A 16,727-nucleotide genomic window follows, 5' to 3' on the forward strand; every position below is an offset into this window, starting at 1 on the left:
CTCCCCACTTCCCTTAACATCAGCCACTTGGATGAACTACCTCCTGCGGCGGCCTGGCTCTCGGCATGTCGGCCAAGCTGCTGAGGGTGGCTCCCAGAGTTGAATGCACTGGTGCCCTGGGATGATGAGGGAACTGATTTGGAATTCTTGTGATACAGGCTAGCCCTCACTATCTATATCATCATGCTGAGGGAGGGATAAAACATGAATTTGGAACCTATCATATGCCAGCCTTTGTGCTTGGTGCTTTGCATACATTAACATCTTACAACAACCATGAAGAGAGTTGCCCTCCTCAAATAATAATAGCGGAGTAACTGAGGCTCAAAGAGGTGAAGTGATTTGCCTATTTGTCACATAGCCAGTAAGAGGCGAAACCAAATTTTGAACACAGGCCTATCTAAATCAAAATGCATGCTCTTTCTGAAGATAACAACAAACACTCATGGAGACTCTTCTACATGCCAGGCATTGCACTAAGTGTTTTACACACACTATTTCTTTTTTAATCTTTATTTATTTGGCTGTGCCGGGTCTTAGTTGCGACACACAGGCTCTTTGATCTTTCTTGCAGCATGAGGGATCTTTGGGTGCATCATGTGGGACCCTTAGTTGCAGCATGTGGGACCTAGTTCCCTGACCAGCGATCAAACCTGGGCCCTCTGCATTGGGAGCGTGCAGTCTTAGCCACTGGATCACCAGGGAAGTCCCTATGTACATTATTTCATTTAATCTTCGCAGTAGCTTCATGAGGTGCCTAACATTATCACTCCTCTTCTTTTTGTTTTTTTTTTGTTTTTTTTTTTCTGTAAATCTCTAGAAGTTTCTTTTTTTTTTTTTTTTTTTATTTATTTATTTTTAATTTTTACTTTACAATTCTGTATTGGTTTTGGCATAGATTGACATGAATCCACCACAGGTGTACATGCGTTCCCAAACATGAACCCCCCTCCCACCCCCCTCCCCACAACATCTCTCTGGGTCATCCCCGCGCGTCAGCCCCAAGCGTGTCATATCCTGCATCAGACATAGACTGGCATTTCGATTCTTACATGTTATTATACATGTTTCAATGCCATTCTCTCAAATCCTCACACCCTCTCCCTCTCCCTCTGAGTCCAAAAGTCCGCTATACACAATCTGTGTCTTTTTTGCTGTCCTGCATACAGGGTCATCATTGCCATCTTCCTAAATTCCATATATATGTGTTAGTATACTGTATTGGTGTTTTTCTTTCTGGCTCACTTCACTCTGTATAATTGGCTCCAGTTTCATCCATCTCATCAGAACTGATTCAAATGTATTCTTTTTAATGGCTGAGTAATACTCCATTGTGTATATGTACCACAGCTTTCTTATCCATTCATCTACTGATGGACATCTAGGTTGTTTCCATGTCCTGGCTATTATAAACAGTGCTGCAATGAACATTGGGGTACATGTGTTTCTTTCAATTCTGGTTTCCTCTGTGTGTATGCCCAACAGTGGGATTGCTGGGTCATAAGGCATTTCTATTTGCAATTTTTTAAGGAATCTCCACACTGTTCTCCAGAGTGGCTGTACTAGTTTGCATTCCCACCAACAGTGTAGGAGGGTTCCCTTCTCTCCACACCCTCTCCAGCATTTATTGCTTGCAGATTTTTGGATCGCAGACATTCTGACTGGTGTGAAGTGGTACCTCATTGTGGTTTTGATTTGCATTTCTCTAATAATGAGTGATGTTGAGCATCTTTTCATGTGTTTGTTAGCCATCCGTATGTCTTCTTTGGAGAAATGTCTATTTAGTTCTTTGGCCCATTTTTTGATTGGGTCGTTTATTTTTCTGGAATTGAGCTGCAGGAGTTGCTTGTATATTTTTGAGATTAGTTGTTTGTCAGTTGCTTCATTTGCTATTATTTTCTCCCATTCGGAAGGCTGTCTTTTCAGTTTGCTTATGTTTTCCTTTGTTGTGCAGAAGCTTTTAATTTTAATTAGATCCCATTTGTTTATTTTTGCTTTTATTTCCAGAATTCTGGGAGGTGGATCGTAGAGGATCCTGCTGTATCACTCCTCTTCTAATGAGGAAACTGATGCTTAAAGAGATTAAGTAACTTCTCAAAGTTTCCACAGCTGGTAAAGGGAGAGCCAGGTTTAAACCTAAGTCTGTGTGACTCTGCAGCACAAGCTCTTAACCCTATACTGTATTCTACAGCAGACACAACAGGAACTAAAGGAAGCTTAAGTATATTTTGCAACTTCCCAGTTCAGTTCAGTTCAGTCACTCAGTCATGTCGAACTCTTTGAGACCCCATGGACTGCAGCACGCCAGGCTTCCCTGTCCTTCACCAACTCCCAGAGCTTACTCAAACTCATATCCATCGAGTCAGCAATACCATCCAACCATCTCATCCTCTGTCATCCCCTTCTCCCACCTTCAATCTTTCCCTGCATCAGCGTCTTTCCCAATGAGTCAGTTCTTCGAATCAGGTGGCCAAAGTATTGGAGCTTCAGTTTCATTATCAGTCCTCCCAAGGAATATTCAGGACTGATTTCCTTTAGGATTGACTGGCTTGATATCCCTGCAGTCCAAGGGACTCTCAAGAGTCTTCTCCAACACCACAGTTCAAAAGCATCAATTCTTCAGCACTCAGCTTTCTTTATGGTCCAACTCGCACATCCATACATGACTACTGGAACAAACCATAGCTTTGACTATACAGACCTTTGTCAGCAAACCAATGTCTCTGCTTTTTAATATGCTGTCTAGATTGGTCATAGTTTTTCTTCTAAGGAGCAATAGTCTGAATTGCATGGCTGCAGTCACCATCTGCAGTGATTTTGGAGCCCAAGAAAATAAAGTCTCTCACTGTTTCCATTGTTTCCCCATCTATTTACCCCGAAGTGATGGGACCAGATGCCATGATCTTACTTTTTTGAATGCTGAGTTTTAAACCAGCTTTTTCACTCTCCTCTTTCACTTTCATCAAGAGACTTTTTAGTTCCTCTTCATTTTCTGCCATAAGGGTGGTGTCATCAGCATATCTGAGGTTATTGATATTTCTCCTGGCAATCTTGATTTCAGCTTGTGTTTCATCCAGCCTGGCATTTCACATGATGTACTCTGCATATAAGTTAAATAAGCAAGGTGACAGTATACAGCCTTGATGTACTCCTTTCCCAATTTGGAACCAGTCTGTTGTTCCATGTCTGGTTCTAACTGTTGCTTCTTGAACTGCATACAGGTTTCTCAGGAGGCAGGTAAGGTGGTCTGGTATTCCCATCCAGTTTGTCGTGATCCACACAGTCAAAGGCTTTAGCGTAGTCAATGAAGCAGAAGTAGATGTGTTTCTGGAATTCTCTTGCTTTTTCTATGATCCAACAGATGTTGGCAATTTGCTCTCTGGTTCCTCTGCCTTTTCTAAATCCAGTGTGAACATCTGAAATTTCTTGTTTCATGTACTGTTGAAGCCTAGTTTGGAGAATTTTTAGCATTACTTTGCTCATGTGTGAGATGACTGAAATTGTGCAGCAGTTTGAACATTCTTTGGCATTGTCTTTCTTTGGGATTGGAATGAAAACTGACCTTTTCCAGTCCTGTGGCATTACAGCTTCCCAGGCTCATACTAACCTATTCATCTTCATCCCCCAAAATGTGTGATCACACCCTTGTGTAAGACTCCCATCTCAGTCTAACAGCATGCTTGCTACAGTGATATCAGTCAGTCATTCCACACATGAACATTAAAATACAAGTGTCAGATAGGTAGCTTTCCTGGAAATACAGAGAAAACAGAACAGCAGCAATAATTAGCATTCACTGAGCTTGAATTGTGTGTCATTGCTATGCCAGGAACACTTTTCTTAATTAACATATGATTAACTGTAGTGGAGGGGGCAGAATATTTTCTTATGAGTTTTAGTACATATGTAAATTCTTATAATTGCCCCACAACCCAGACACAGGACAGTTCTATTACCAAAAAAATTCCCTCATGCTGTCCCTTCATAATCAAACCCATGCCATATCCCTTATCCCAGGTAACCACTGATCTAGCCTCCATTCTCATAGTTTCTCAGAAAGTCATTAGATGTTATCATATATTAATAGTATGTAACTATTTGAGATATGGCTTCCTCCCCTCAGCATAACGCCTTTGAGATTCCTCTATGCTATGTGCATCAGCAGTTCACTTCTTCTATTGCTAAGTAGTTTTCCAAAGTTTGTTTTCTCCATTCACATATTGAAGGACATCTGATCTGTGTCCAATTTTTGGTGATAATGAGTAAAGCTGCTAAAAAATTTGTGTACAGGTTTTAGTACAAATATCAATTTCCATTTATCTATGGGGTAAATACCTAGAAGTAGAAATGCTGAGCCATGTATTAAATTATGTTGTTCAGCTTTATAAAAATCTCTGTAAGAGTTCAAGTGACTCTTCCTCATCACATGGTACTTGGTGTTGACCAGTTTTTAATTTCAGCCATCCAAAGAGGTGTGTAGTGATATCTCATTGTGGTTTTAATTTGTACTTCCCTTAGTGGCCAACAATATTGAGTATTTTTTCATATGCTTGTTTATCATCCATATGACAATAAGAATTGTTTAATGGCTAAACAAATGTCCTTTATTTTCTATGTAGGCCCTACAGAAGAAAATAAAACTGCCCTCAAACTGTCTGGTCCAGTCAAGAGGCCAGTGTTTTTAGGAAGGCTCTTGTCTACACACCTCAGACTGTCAGGACAGGCTGAAACGCCATACCATGGCTGCAAATCCTTTGCCCAAAGGCAGTGTCTCCAGCAGAGGTTTCAGTAGAACACAGGTCATGAATTCCCACCCTGCCAGCCTCAGAGAACTCCCTCTCAGCTTTACATGGAGGACACCCGTGTCAAGAGTGCCACCTTGCTCATCTGAAGGGCCCTCAACCCTTGGCTGCCTAGGATAAAAGCAAGCAAGGACGGCACTTGAGAAGCCAAACTGGCTTCCTCCACACAAATGACTACATATTTTCTGTAAAATGGTGGCTGAATCTCAGTGTACGATAAGCCTAATTTCATAGCTCATAGCAGAGATAGAACAATTAGAAATGAGAATGAATCAAAGAAGAGACAGGAACCTATAAAAAGAAATCCCAACGATGCATACGGGAATGCGGGCACTAGTAACAGTGCAAGAGGCTGTGCAGACCTGCTCCAAACGATCCAAAGAAAGTTAAGACTGTTCACAATAGTCTGTAAGAAGGAAACCTGACCTCAGGAATGGCTAACATTTTAAAATATCTAGAAATCAGGTTACAGTTCAGGTATCTGAAAAACTTACTGATATGAGGCCCGAATATAGTATCCTTGCAGACTGCTACTAGGCTCCTTGGGTAATCAGCAGTTCTGTTAAACGGGCCATAAAAATCTCAGGTCCTTGATCACCAGCACAACCAGGGTTTCATCTCTGCTGTCTCGGAGTCCATAATCCAATGTTCCAAGCTCTGAGCTGTCCACTCAATGGGTCTAGTTAGATCCTGAACTCCATATATGTTGAGACTGTCTTAAACACAGAGACTTTGCTACCATGACTGTTTCAAAAAGAAAGTAGCTTGTAACTGATCATGAGAAACCCAGACTGGCAGGCCCCTCTGCCCACCAGAGGCCTGGGACTGCAGGGAGAGCAGGGGAAGAAGCCCAGGCAGGCAGAAGCTCCCCTGGAAAAGAACAGCTCACCACTGGCACAGGGAAGAGCAGGGTGACAGCTTTTGTGTTATTTTAGAACAGTTTGTGCTGATGAGCTTTTTGTTGTGGTACATTCCTCTAAAAAGAACATTTTCTTCCTCCTCTCATTGACAAAGTAATTCAGCAGAAAGTGAAAAAAGAAAGAGGAGCAGATGACAAAGATATCCAGGAATTTGTGGACCTTGGAATACATCACTTTCTTGACTGTAGTGCCGTGCACCTCCCAGTTGGGTGGCCAGGTCCTCGGAGAGACGTCAGGAAACCTCTCGGTCTCTCTCACCACCAGGAACATGGCACTATTCCCAGCATAGACAAATAAAATTTGGGTCCTTTGAAAGCCAGTGACACTTCTAGATGTGACCAAAAGCTCAGATACGTTCATCATGGCTGTTGTCCTTAAAAACCTACAGCTGCCAGATCGTATACATATCTCAGCCTGGTTGCCTGGGCCCCCTTTCCTTCTCAGGTTTTTGTCCTGTGGCTTTCCACCACAGTCGCACTGTCCAACCAAACCTACCAACCATGCTTCTTCCTGCCTCCACATCTTTGCTCACACTCCTTCCTACTGCTCAGGCTGCCCCATCCCTTTCCACTCTATCCCAATTCTATGTTTCCTCCAGGAAGTCTATTTTTCTCCTCTCGTTAGACATTATCTAGTTCAACCTGATACAAGGACCCCCTCAGTAGACCAATCAGAGGAGGTTTGTGTTCTACTTGCCAATCTTCAGTGACAGCGAGTTCACGATCTACCTACCAAGGAAGCCTCTACTATGACGAGATAGCACTGTTAGGCAATTCTTTACTCCAGAAGAATATGTCCATATTTTACTTTCCCCACAGTGGTCCTGGTTCTGCCCTTAGAATAAGAGAGACAAGACAGCAGTATTTAACAGCATAGGCTTTGAAATCAGACCTGTGCTCATACTCCATGTGTCCTTGAATGAAACGCTTAACCTTTCCAAAATTCCAGTCTTGACGATAATACCAACTTCATAAGGCTGTTAACAAAGTTAAAAGAGTAACTATGCAAAGAGCTTAACACTGTGCCTGGCATAGAGTAAGAATTTCATTGCTAACCATTATCGTCTTTTAAGCCTGATTCCTCTACTTCTATTTTATTTGAAGATAGGAATTATATTATCTGAACCTTTTCTTTTCCAAGTTAAAGTTTCTTCATTAGATTGTAAATTATACAAGGACAGATGTATCGCTATGTAATTATATGTATTTACTGTCACATTCCCCACATCTAGAACAGTGCCTGGCACATATATAAGAGATACTTATAGACACTGAATTGTACTGAATGCTCTCCATTTCATGGTTTTCACACCCCTCATCAGTCATGTCACTCCTTTGTACAGGATTTCACTGCTTCAAGATGTTTCTGACAATGTGAAATCCAAAACTGAATTCAAAATTTAGAAGTAGACTAACGAGCAGGAAGGAGAGACCAGAATTACCTGCTCCCTCAAGATATACACCATATCACTATGAGAGATTTGGCATAATTTGGCAGCTTCACCAAAGTGCTAGCTCAAGTTGAGCCCAAAAACAACTGAAATTTTTAAATCTTCTCACACATGATGACTTTGTACTCTGGGCTCTGTGGAACTGGAGCTGTAGTAATGCCCAAAGGTGAAACAATAACAGGGCTCTTCCATCCAGAGATTCCTCTCGCTCTTGCTGTCCGGACCACTCAACTGACTTCTAGCAGTTGCAGCCTGGAATTCAGAACGACCTTTCTAGGAACCTCTGTCTCTTCTTCACAGAGTATAAGTTTCCAAAGGGCAAGATATGACTGCCTTGCCTTCTCCTCCACATGCCAGCACAGGGTTGAACACAGAGTTAGGACAGATGGGTGCCCTCCACCTCCAGCAGGAGTACAATAAGGATGCAGGCAAACTGTACAGACCAGCCTCAGGGCTCCCTCTCCCTCTCAAACAGCACAGCTCGGCCAGTGTTGTGCTTCCAGCTGGTAGGCAGACGGGAGCCGGTCCAGACACAGACAGAGAGGTCAGGCCTGCTCTCTGACAGGCCAGCTCCTCGAGGCTGCTCTGCTGAGAATCACTTGCCCTGGTAGGGATGCGACCCTAGAGAACAAGCCAGTAGCAAGAGCACCTCTCCCCAGGGAACAGCCTGTCTAAACAGCTTCAGGGACTGTTCGCACAGGAAAAGGAGAGAGCCACGCAGGGTGAGGGAGCTCACCTCATCACTTTCTTCCACATCCACGTCACCATTGGCATCATCGTCCATCAGCTTGTGGATGCTGCGGACTGCATCGAAGCTGAGCTTCTCATCCTCACTGTGGCACAGAGGCTTGTCGATCCGGCAAAACTCTGTACAGGAAAGGCAAGAGACAATGTTACAGGGGACTGCCGCCCAGCTCTGTTACCCACCTGTCTCATTGTCCCTAGCTTCTAACACCTGACTCCACTTAACAGCAAGAAGAGTGTTTCTTATTAACTGTCTTGCCCGTTTAGGAACAATGCTTTATTATCCTAATAGTTTCTTGGCAGGGAAGTCAAGCATAGGACTAGGAATACACTGGGATCTACACAAAGAACATGAATAAATAACTCAACAACAACAAAAAAATACAAGTGAGAGAAAATACAAATAGTCAATGAACACAGGGAAAGGTCTCACTAGTAATCAAAGAAATACATATTCAAAAGAAACAACAAACAAATGTAAATTAATACAATTTCTCTAGAAATAGGAAAACAGCCTGTTTGTCCTAATGCCAGAGTACCACATAGTTTTCCTCTTCGTTCACTTTGTCACTGCCCATATACATAATGCCAGTCACAGGCTACCCAGGGAAACCCTTCACATCTTATGCCTTCTCCGAGACAGCCTTCAGCTGTCTACCTATTAGACATCTAAGGTCCTGAGCATGTCTGACACAACTGCATGGGAGGTGTGGAGTGAAGCTTCCTCTGCCCACCACCATACAGTTATACAGCAAAAAAAACCACCCAGCCCATTTCACGACACCTAATTACTCTGCCGACTAAGGTCCATCTAGTCAAAGCTATGGTTTTTCCTGTGGTCATGTATGGATGTGAGAGTTGGACTGTGAAGAAGGTTGAGCGCTGAAGAATTGATGCTTTTGAACTGTGGTGTTGGAGAAGACTCTTGAGAGTCCCTTGGACTACAAGGAGATCCAACCAGTTCATTCCAAAGGAGATCAACCCTGGGATTTCTTTGGAAGGAATGATGCTAAAGCCAAAACTCCAGTACTTTGGCCACCTCATGCGAAGAGTTGACTCATTGGAAAAGACTCTGATGCTGGGAGGGATTGGGGGCAGGAGAAGAAGGGGATGACAGAGGATGAGATGGCTGGATGGCATCACTGACTCGATGGAAGTGAGTCTGAGTGAACTCGGGAGTTGGTGATGGACAGGGAGGCCTGGCGTGCTGTGATTCATGGGGTCGCAGAGTAGGACACGACTGAGTGACTCAACTGAACTGAACTGAACCCTCTTATGAACCTGGAAAATGCCTAGCAGAAAGAGCCTGGAATCTAGCTGTAGTTCTACTATGTGGCTCTAAGGAGATCACTTCCCTTCTTCAGGCTTCAAGTTCACTATTTGAAAAAGACATTTTAACTAAAGTTTTTGGCATTTCTTCCAATTCCTAGAGTGTAAAATTCCTCTTTTCTTTTGACCTTGATCTTGAAAACTACTTTCTAGGCAAAATACTCTTCAAATCATCCCCAAAGAAGATAGAAGAAAGATCCTGATTTCCCAAATAGAAGAAGTCACAGAAGAGGAAGCAAGGACAAGGTGAAGAAGCTGTGGCTGTGAAGCCTTCTAGAAAGCCCTAATCAGAGACCTGAAATGCTCGCACCCATCTAATCATTTACTTATCTGCTGGTCAGAAACACAGACAAGATCGGACAGGTCACCTCTCTATCACTTGCTAGTCACTCAAATCCTTTTCAAAATGAGGAGGGGTATAAATATTAAATTTTTTAAGTCTCAGATGTAACTCAATAAAAATGTGTTGAATATTGAAGTTCACAGATGTTAACAGATGTATCCCAAGTCAAAAGCCACTATAGAGGCACAACAAGAGCCCAGGTCTGCTGACTCCCAGGCCAGCACTTCACCTGCCTGCCTTTACACCAAGGTAACCAGATAGCTTTAAGTTAGTTGTATCTTCTGGAAGCCATGGATGGTAATGCTGGTAAGAACCACACTGAAAAAATGACTTTAGAAAAGAAAAAATAAGATAAACAGTATGCATACAAAAGAAATAAGTACCTCCATAGACTCTATGTTCCTCTACCTCTGTCCTGGCAAGCTGGAGCAGAAAATGGAAGGTGGGGTAAAGGTGTGGTGGATACTGAGGGAATAGAGTAGAAAATAGCCCAAATTTAAGGCACTGTTTCTAATTTCCTCACCAACAAGAGCTCTTAACATGATTGCTTCATTCATGGACTCCTATCCACTACTTATCACAAACAAACTGCAGTAAGTAATGACTAGCTCGGAGATGAAGCAAACAGCACTGAGATTGGCATAACCAACATAACACTTTCCTTCCCTTATTTCTGTATTTATACTACTCAAAGGCATATATAATTGCCTATAAGAGCTTTTTTAATCAGCATATGTCCATTCAAACAACATTTATTGAGTACTGTTTATATGTCAGGGTCTATAATCAGCCCGGGGATGAGGAGATGAAGCAGACCTCATCTTTGCTCTCAAGGAGCTCAGTTATAAAAGCGAAGGGCTCTACCAGGACCAGCTTGGGTGAACCTCACAGTGTTGCTGTACATGCTTTTATTATAGCATTTATTGACTCATATTTAAATTATATATGCTCATGCCTATCTTTTCCACTATACTGTGGGTATGAAATGCCTTAAAATGTAATATATTAGATTTGGAAAAAAAAGTGGGGGAAATAGGCAATTAAAATACCAAGTGCTAAGTGCCATAATAGAAAGAACTGAGGTTATGCTAGGAGTCAACAGCTTCTTCGGTAAAAGGCCAGACAGTATACAATTCAGGATTTATGAGCTATACAGTTTTGTTGCAGCTATGTAACTCTGCCATTGAACACAAAAGCAGCCAAAGACAAAACATGAGTAAGAGAACTCAACTGTGCTTCAATAAAACTTTATTTACAAAAACAGACGGTGGGCTGGATTTGGCCCTTGGACCATACTTGGCTGACACCATTTTAGAGTTCCCTAGGTAGTACAACTGAAGCACACTGGATCAACAGATTTTTGACCCAAAACAAAGAAATCTAATCTTTTCACTAGCCTGTATCCACACACAGGATTATCTGAAGTAAAGCATTTCTATTAGGCTTTTTAAAATAATGGAAATAGTTTACCAAGCTCTAGGGACTGGGGTCTCCAGGCTGGGCCTGATTGGCCTACAACAGGTCCAACAAGTTTGGGCTTCAAACATCAGGCTCTAGTTTGTAACCTGATCAGACAGACAGGTGACTTTTGCTTCTGGCATCATTTGACACAGAGAAAGATTAAAGGAATTGAGGATAAGGGGAATACAAAGTCTTGATGCCCTATATTGCCATAGAATCCTGTCCAGAAAAATCATGTCAGACAAAATTCACAAAAAATCTCTTCAATGGAGTATTGCCTATGTGGTCTCTCTCTCCTTCCTCAGCTCTTTAGTATCTTTCTTAATATATTCCAACCTGGCAAGGTTTCAGAGACCCATCTGGAAATTACCTTAAAAAATCCACACATTTAGCAACACATTATTACTACAGCGCAAGAGCCCTGCCCTTGGAGTCAGAATACATATGTCAAAATTCTGGCTTCATCAGTTACAACCATATGATATTGGACAAGTTATTTAACTTTTCCCAGCCTCCAACATCTCACTTACAAAATAAGGATAATTAATTCTGCTGCATAAAAAGGCTTCCCTGGTGGCTCAGTGGTAAAGAATCCGCCTGCCAGTGCAGAAGACACAGGTTCGATCCCTGATCTGGGAAGATCCCACCTGTCACTGAGCAGCTAAGCCCATGCACCACAACTATTAAGCCTGTGTTCTAGAGCCCTGGAACCGCAGCGACCAAAGCCCGCATGCCCTGTGCTCTAGAGCCCTGGAACCATAGCGGCTGAAGCCCGCATGCCCTGGGGCCTGTGTTCCTCAACAAGAGAAGCCACCACAATAAGAAGCCCGCACACCTCAGCTAGAGAGTAGCCAGCCCTCGATACAGCCTGAGAAAAAGCCCGTGCAGCAGTGAAGACCCAGCACAGTCAAAAGATAAAAATAAATATTAACAGACAAAAATTCTGCTGCATATGGTTTCTGTGAGAATCAGGTAAGATTACAATTGTTAAAGCACTTAGCATAGGGCTTGCATGAAATTGACAATACATTTGTTACCTCCTTCTTTCCTGTCAGAGCAGCAAGTGAACAGTTCCCATCTTTCACCAACTTCAGCCACTTTCCCTCTATGGACCATAAAGAGTCAAATAAAGGAAGTACAGTCCAATCAAATTGCTCAAAAGAATGTTCCTAGGTGAGCTGGCAAGTGAGTGTCTGACAATAGCCTGTCTTCCCCCCGTATTTACATGTCTATCACTAACATTTATCACACAGTGGTGTTGTTATTCAGCCGCTCAGTCGTGTCGAACTCTGAGACCCCATGGACTGCAGCATGCCAGGCTTCCCTGTCCTTCACCATCTCCTAGAGTTTGCTCAAATTCATGTCCATTGAGTTGGTGATGCCATCCAACCATCTCATCCTCTGTCATCCCCTTCTCCTCCTGCCTTCAGTCTTTCCCAGCACTGGGGTCTTTTCCAAGGAGTCGGCTCTTTGTATCAGGTGGCCAAAGTATTGGAGCTTCCATTTCAGCATCAGTCCTGCCAATGAATATTCAGGACTGATTTCCTTCAGGACTGACTGGTTTGATTGCCTTGCAGTCCAAGGGACTCTCAAGAGTCTTCTCCAACACCACAGTTCAAAAGCATCAATTCTTCAGCACTCAGCTTTCTTTATGGTCCAGCTCTCACATCCATATATGACTACTGGAAAAACAAGAGCTTTGACTGTATGGACCTTTGTCAGCAAAGTAATGTCTCTGCTTTTTAATATGCTGTCTAGGTTGGTCAGAGCTTTTCTCCCAAGGAGCAAGCGCCTTTTAATTCCATGGCTACAGTCACCATTCACAGTGATTTTAGAGCCCAAGAAAATAAAGTCTGTCACTGTTTCCATTGTTTCTCCATCTATTTGCCATGAAGTGATAGGACCGGATGCCATGATCTTAGTTTTTTAAATGAGTTTTAAGCTGGCTTTTTCAGTCTCCTCTTTCACATACAGTGCTATAGTTGTTTAACCCATCTTCCCCATAATGGCTTGGGACCATGTACCCAGCAGCGAGAAAAAGCCAGGTTCTTGATAGATATTCAACAAATGTTTTTTGAATGAATAACTAAATATTAGTTCTATAATCATTTAAGGGATTTTTGGAGGCAGAAAAGAAGATTTTAGGTAGAGAGAAGAGCACAAGACCAAGTTTAACTTTTTTGAACTTAGGACCCCTTTTTACACTTAAAAACTGAAGCTCCCCAAACTGATTGATATTTACTATATAAGAAATTAAAATATAAACCCCATATAGATTATAAAAGCATGTTTTATGAAAAAATAATTGTTTTCTGCAAAAAAAATTCATGAGGAGAGTGGGACTGTTACACATTTTTATAAATCTCCTTATAAATGTCTGGCTTGATTGAAACAGCTGTTACAGTCTTATTATATCTATTTCTGCATTCAGTGTGTTGTTTTGCCTTCAATCAAAACATAGATATGCAGTTGGAAAAGCAGGAGTATTTTAATAATCTTTCAGATAACTGTGGTCAGTCTTCTCTGGTACTTCACCAAAACTTCAACAAGTAGTAGGTTAAAGGTTACAATGTGAAATCTGAAACTATACAGGTGAACTTTTTGTACTCTATCACAGTCAAATCCATCGTCTATCTTGCAGTCTATCTTGCACTTTGAATGGATCTTTTATCCATGGGTGATTCTGAAACAGCATATACTAATCATTTGGAAACTAGTGATTCAATGAGTTAAGCAGAGTTTCCAAATTTGACACAGTTCATTTATACAATATCAAAATAATCACAATTATTTTTTTTTTAAAAGCTGTAAATCTAGGAAAGCTGTCAAGCTTACTGTGGCAGATACAAGTTTTCCGAAACTTTTATTTTCAATTAAAAGCTGGAAGTTTATCATTGGCAACAAATACTACCAGTTGTTCTTAAAGTAGCACACTTGCTTCATTCATTTTCAAGAAAATGTCTGCCAAAAACATAAGTCTCAGTAATTGCGATTTGTCAGTTATTCTTTCAAGTAAAAATAGTGTTCCCTGAAAAGGGGAGGTAGTTTGGCTCAATTGCACAAATGCATATCCTTGAGATAAACATCAGGCTTCGATATGCAGCATAAGTGCTTAAAATGTACTTCCTATTTTATCACACAGAATACCACAGAGACAATTCAATAAAATTATAAAAATTTTTAATTCTCTATCAAAAGCATTAAAAATCTGACAGTGCATGGAGCGGAGGGATGCAATGGTTACTGGCACAATTTTGTGACAGTCTTGATTCCTGTTAAGATGCCAGCAGTTTTACCTACTAAGTTCTTCTGCACCAACAGTGCAAACGTACACAGGATGGGAAAAGCAAATAGTATCTAAGTATTATTATTAATATGGCTTTGACTTTCTGGACCCCCCAAAAGACCTTAGTGGCCCCCAATGGACTGCAGACCACACTTTGTGAACCACGGGCAGACAAAATGACAAAGACCCTTCCCTCACATCCAAAGCTCCTCTCCTTTCTCTAGACAGACCTAATCATTTACTGCTCTATGTTCCAAGCACTTTGTACCTAACTCTGTTATATTAATTCTCATGCTCTGAGTTGTTCGCATGCCACAGCCAGAAAAGGGCAAGGACTAAATTTGACTCTCTCTATCCCCCAGGGCCCAGTATGGCACTATCCTAATAACCACCTTGTCAAGTATGAAATCAGTAAATGCTGGCTGAATGAATGAATGCATGAATGAATGGATTCATAACAAACCATATCTCCCCAAAAGACAAGAGAATTCTGGAGTGTAGCCTCCCAATTCCCACCACCAATATCCGGTATCCGCCTAATGCCTCTCCCTCTCCCAGCCACTTTCATTTCTCATCATAAACACTAACTCATCCCCAGAGAACACATATCTGAAGGCATGCAAAGCAGAACCACTGTAGTTGAGCCGGACAATGGATTGTCTGATGTGAGACACAAGCTCAGAGGGAAAGAAGTGAGAAACAGCCATCAAGGAAGAAAGCAGAGAGAGAGGAGAAGGACACTGATCAGACTGTTTCTCAGTGCTTGGCTGGAACCTGAGGAGAATCTGGAAATGACTAAATTTTAACAACAGGGGCTTCATCTCTGAAAATAATTTCTCCCCCTTCACTCAGCTCTGTAGTGACTCTGATGGGATCAGAATCCACACTTACCCTTAGAAAGGGCTCAAAAGAGTGTAAGACTGAGAGCATGAACCCTGAGAAAATGTTCAGATTTGACCAAGACCATGAGGTTTCAGAGATAAAACAGCCTGGAACCCAGAATGAGGATAGGACTGAAGGGAAAGCAGGGGACCCTCTAGACAAAAATGTAAAGGCTGAGAAGAGGAACTGGCTTGGGACCTGGAACTAGCAAGAAAGGTCCCCCCTGGAATACAGCACATAGCAGGCCTAACCACAGAGGAAAGAGGCATCAGATTCCTGGGCTGTGTAAAACCCAGCCTACCTGAGGGATGTTCCTGTCCCTGTTAGAACATCATGCTCAGTTGCTCAGTTGACTCTTTGCAACCCCCTGGACTGTAGCCCACCAGGCTCCTCTGTCCCTGGAATTTTCTAGGCAAGAATACCGGAGTGGATTGCCACTTCCTCCTTCAGGGGGTCTTCCCAACCCAGGGACTGAACCCACATCTCCTGTGTCTCCTGCCTTGGCAGGCGGATTCTCTACCAGTGAGCCTTCTGGCAAGCCCCAATTAGAACATCACATCCTCATATTCAAGAAGAGGCCCAGCTCTTCTCAGCAGGGTGCAGGAATTGAGAAGAGCTTTCCTTCTGGACAAAGCTGGCACTGGTTCCAGCTAACCAAGCAACATTAACCCAAAAGGCTTCTGACCATGCTCATTTCTCCTCCAAGAGAGAACACATCAAAAATAACCTATATAGCACCAAGAATGAACCCTAGGGTAAATCACAAGCTTTGGGTATTATGATGTGTCAATATGAGAGACTTTTTTTTTTTTTTTTTTTTTGGCTCCAAAATCACTGCAGATGGTGACTGCAGCCATGAAATTAAGTGACGCTTGCTCCTTGGAAGAAAATTATACCAATCTAGACAGCATATTAAAAGGCAGAGACGTTACTTTGTCGACAAAAGTCCGTCTAGTCAAAGCTATGGTTTTTATAGTAGTCGTGTATAGATGTGAGAGTTGAACTACAAAGAAAGCTGAGCACCAAAGAATTGATGCTTTTGAACTGTGATCGTTGGAGAAGAGTCTTGAGAGTCCCTTGGACTGCAAGATCAAACCAGTCAATCCTAAATGAAACCAGTCCTGAATATTCATTGGAAGGACTACTGCTGAAGCTGAAACTCTAATACTTTGGCCACCTGATGAGAAGAACTGATTTCTTGGAAAAGACCCTCATGCTGGGAAAGACTGAAGGCAGGAGGAGAAGGGAACAACAGAGGATGAGATGGTTGGATGGCATCACTGACTCTATAGACATGAGTTTGAGCAAGCTCCGCGAGTTGGTGATGGACAGGGAGGCCTGGCGTGCTGCAGTCCATGGGGTCGCAAAGAGTCGAACACAACTGAACTGAACTGAACTGAATGTAGCACCTACTACCACCTCACATGATACATGTGTTCACTGATTTGCTTATTGTCTGTCTCCCTCCAATATATGTAAGGTTCACAAGCAGGGACTTTTTTTGTATGCT

The 16,727-nt window shown here is 42.2% G+C and overlaps 1 protein-coding gene across 6 annotated transcripts in view; it reads right to left on the bottom strand.

Moving 5' to 3' along the window:
• STIM1 (stromal interaction molecule 1) overlaps nt 1-16,727 on the bottom strand; it is a 201,827-nt gene that overhangs the window by 77,874 nt on the left and 107,226 nt on the right. For all 6 annotated transcript variants that reach the window (XM_040258679.1, XM_040258680.1, XM_040258683.1 and 3 more), the window contains exon 2: nt 7,909-8,039. In XM_040258679.1, the coding sequence (XP_040114613.1) occupies nt 7,909-8,039 (131 nt within the window). The remainder of the gene's footprint in view (nt 1-7,908; nt 8,040-16,727) is intronic.

This window comes from Oryx dammah, unplaced genomic scaffold, assembly GCF_014754425.2.
Source record: "Oryx dammah isolate SB20612 unplaced genomic scaffold, SCBI_Odam_1.1 HiC_scaffold_17, whole genome shotgun sequence".
Classification (NCBI taxonomy): Eukaryota; Metazoa; Chordata; class Mammalia; order Artiodactyla; family Bovidae; genus Oryx; species Oryx dammah.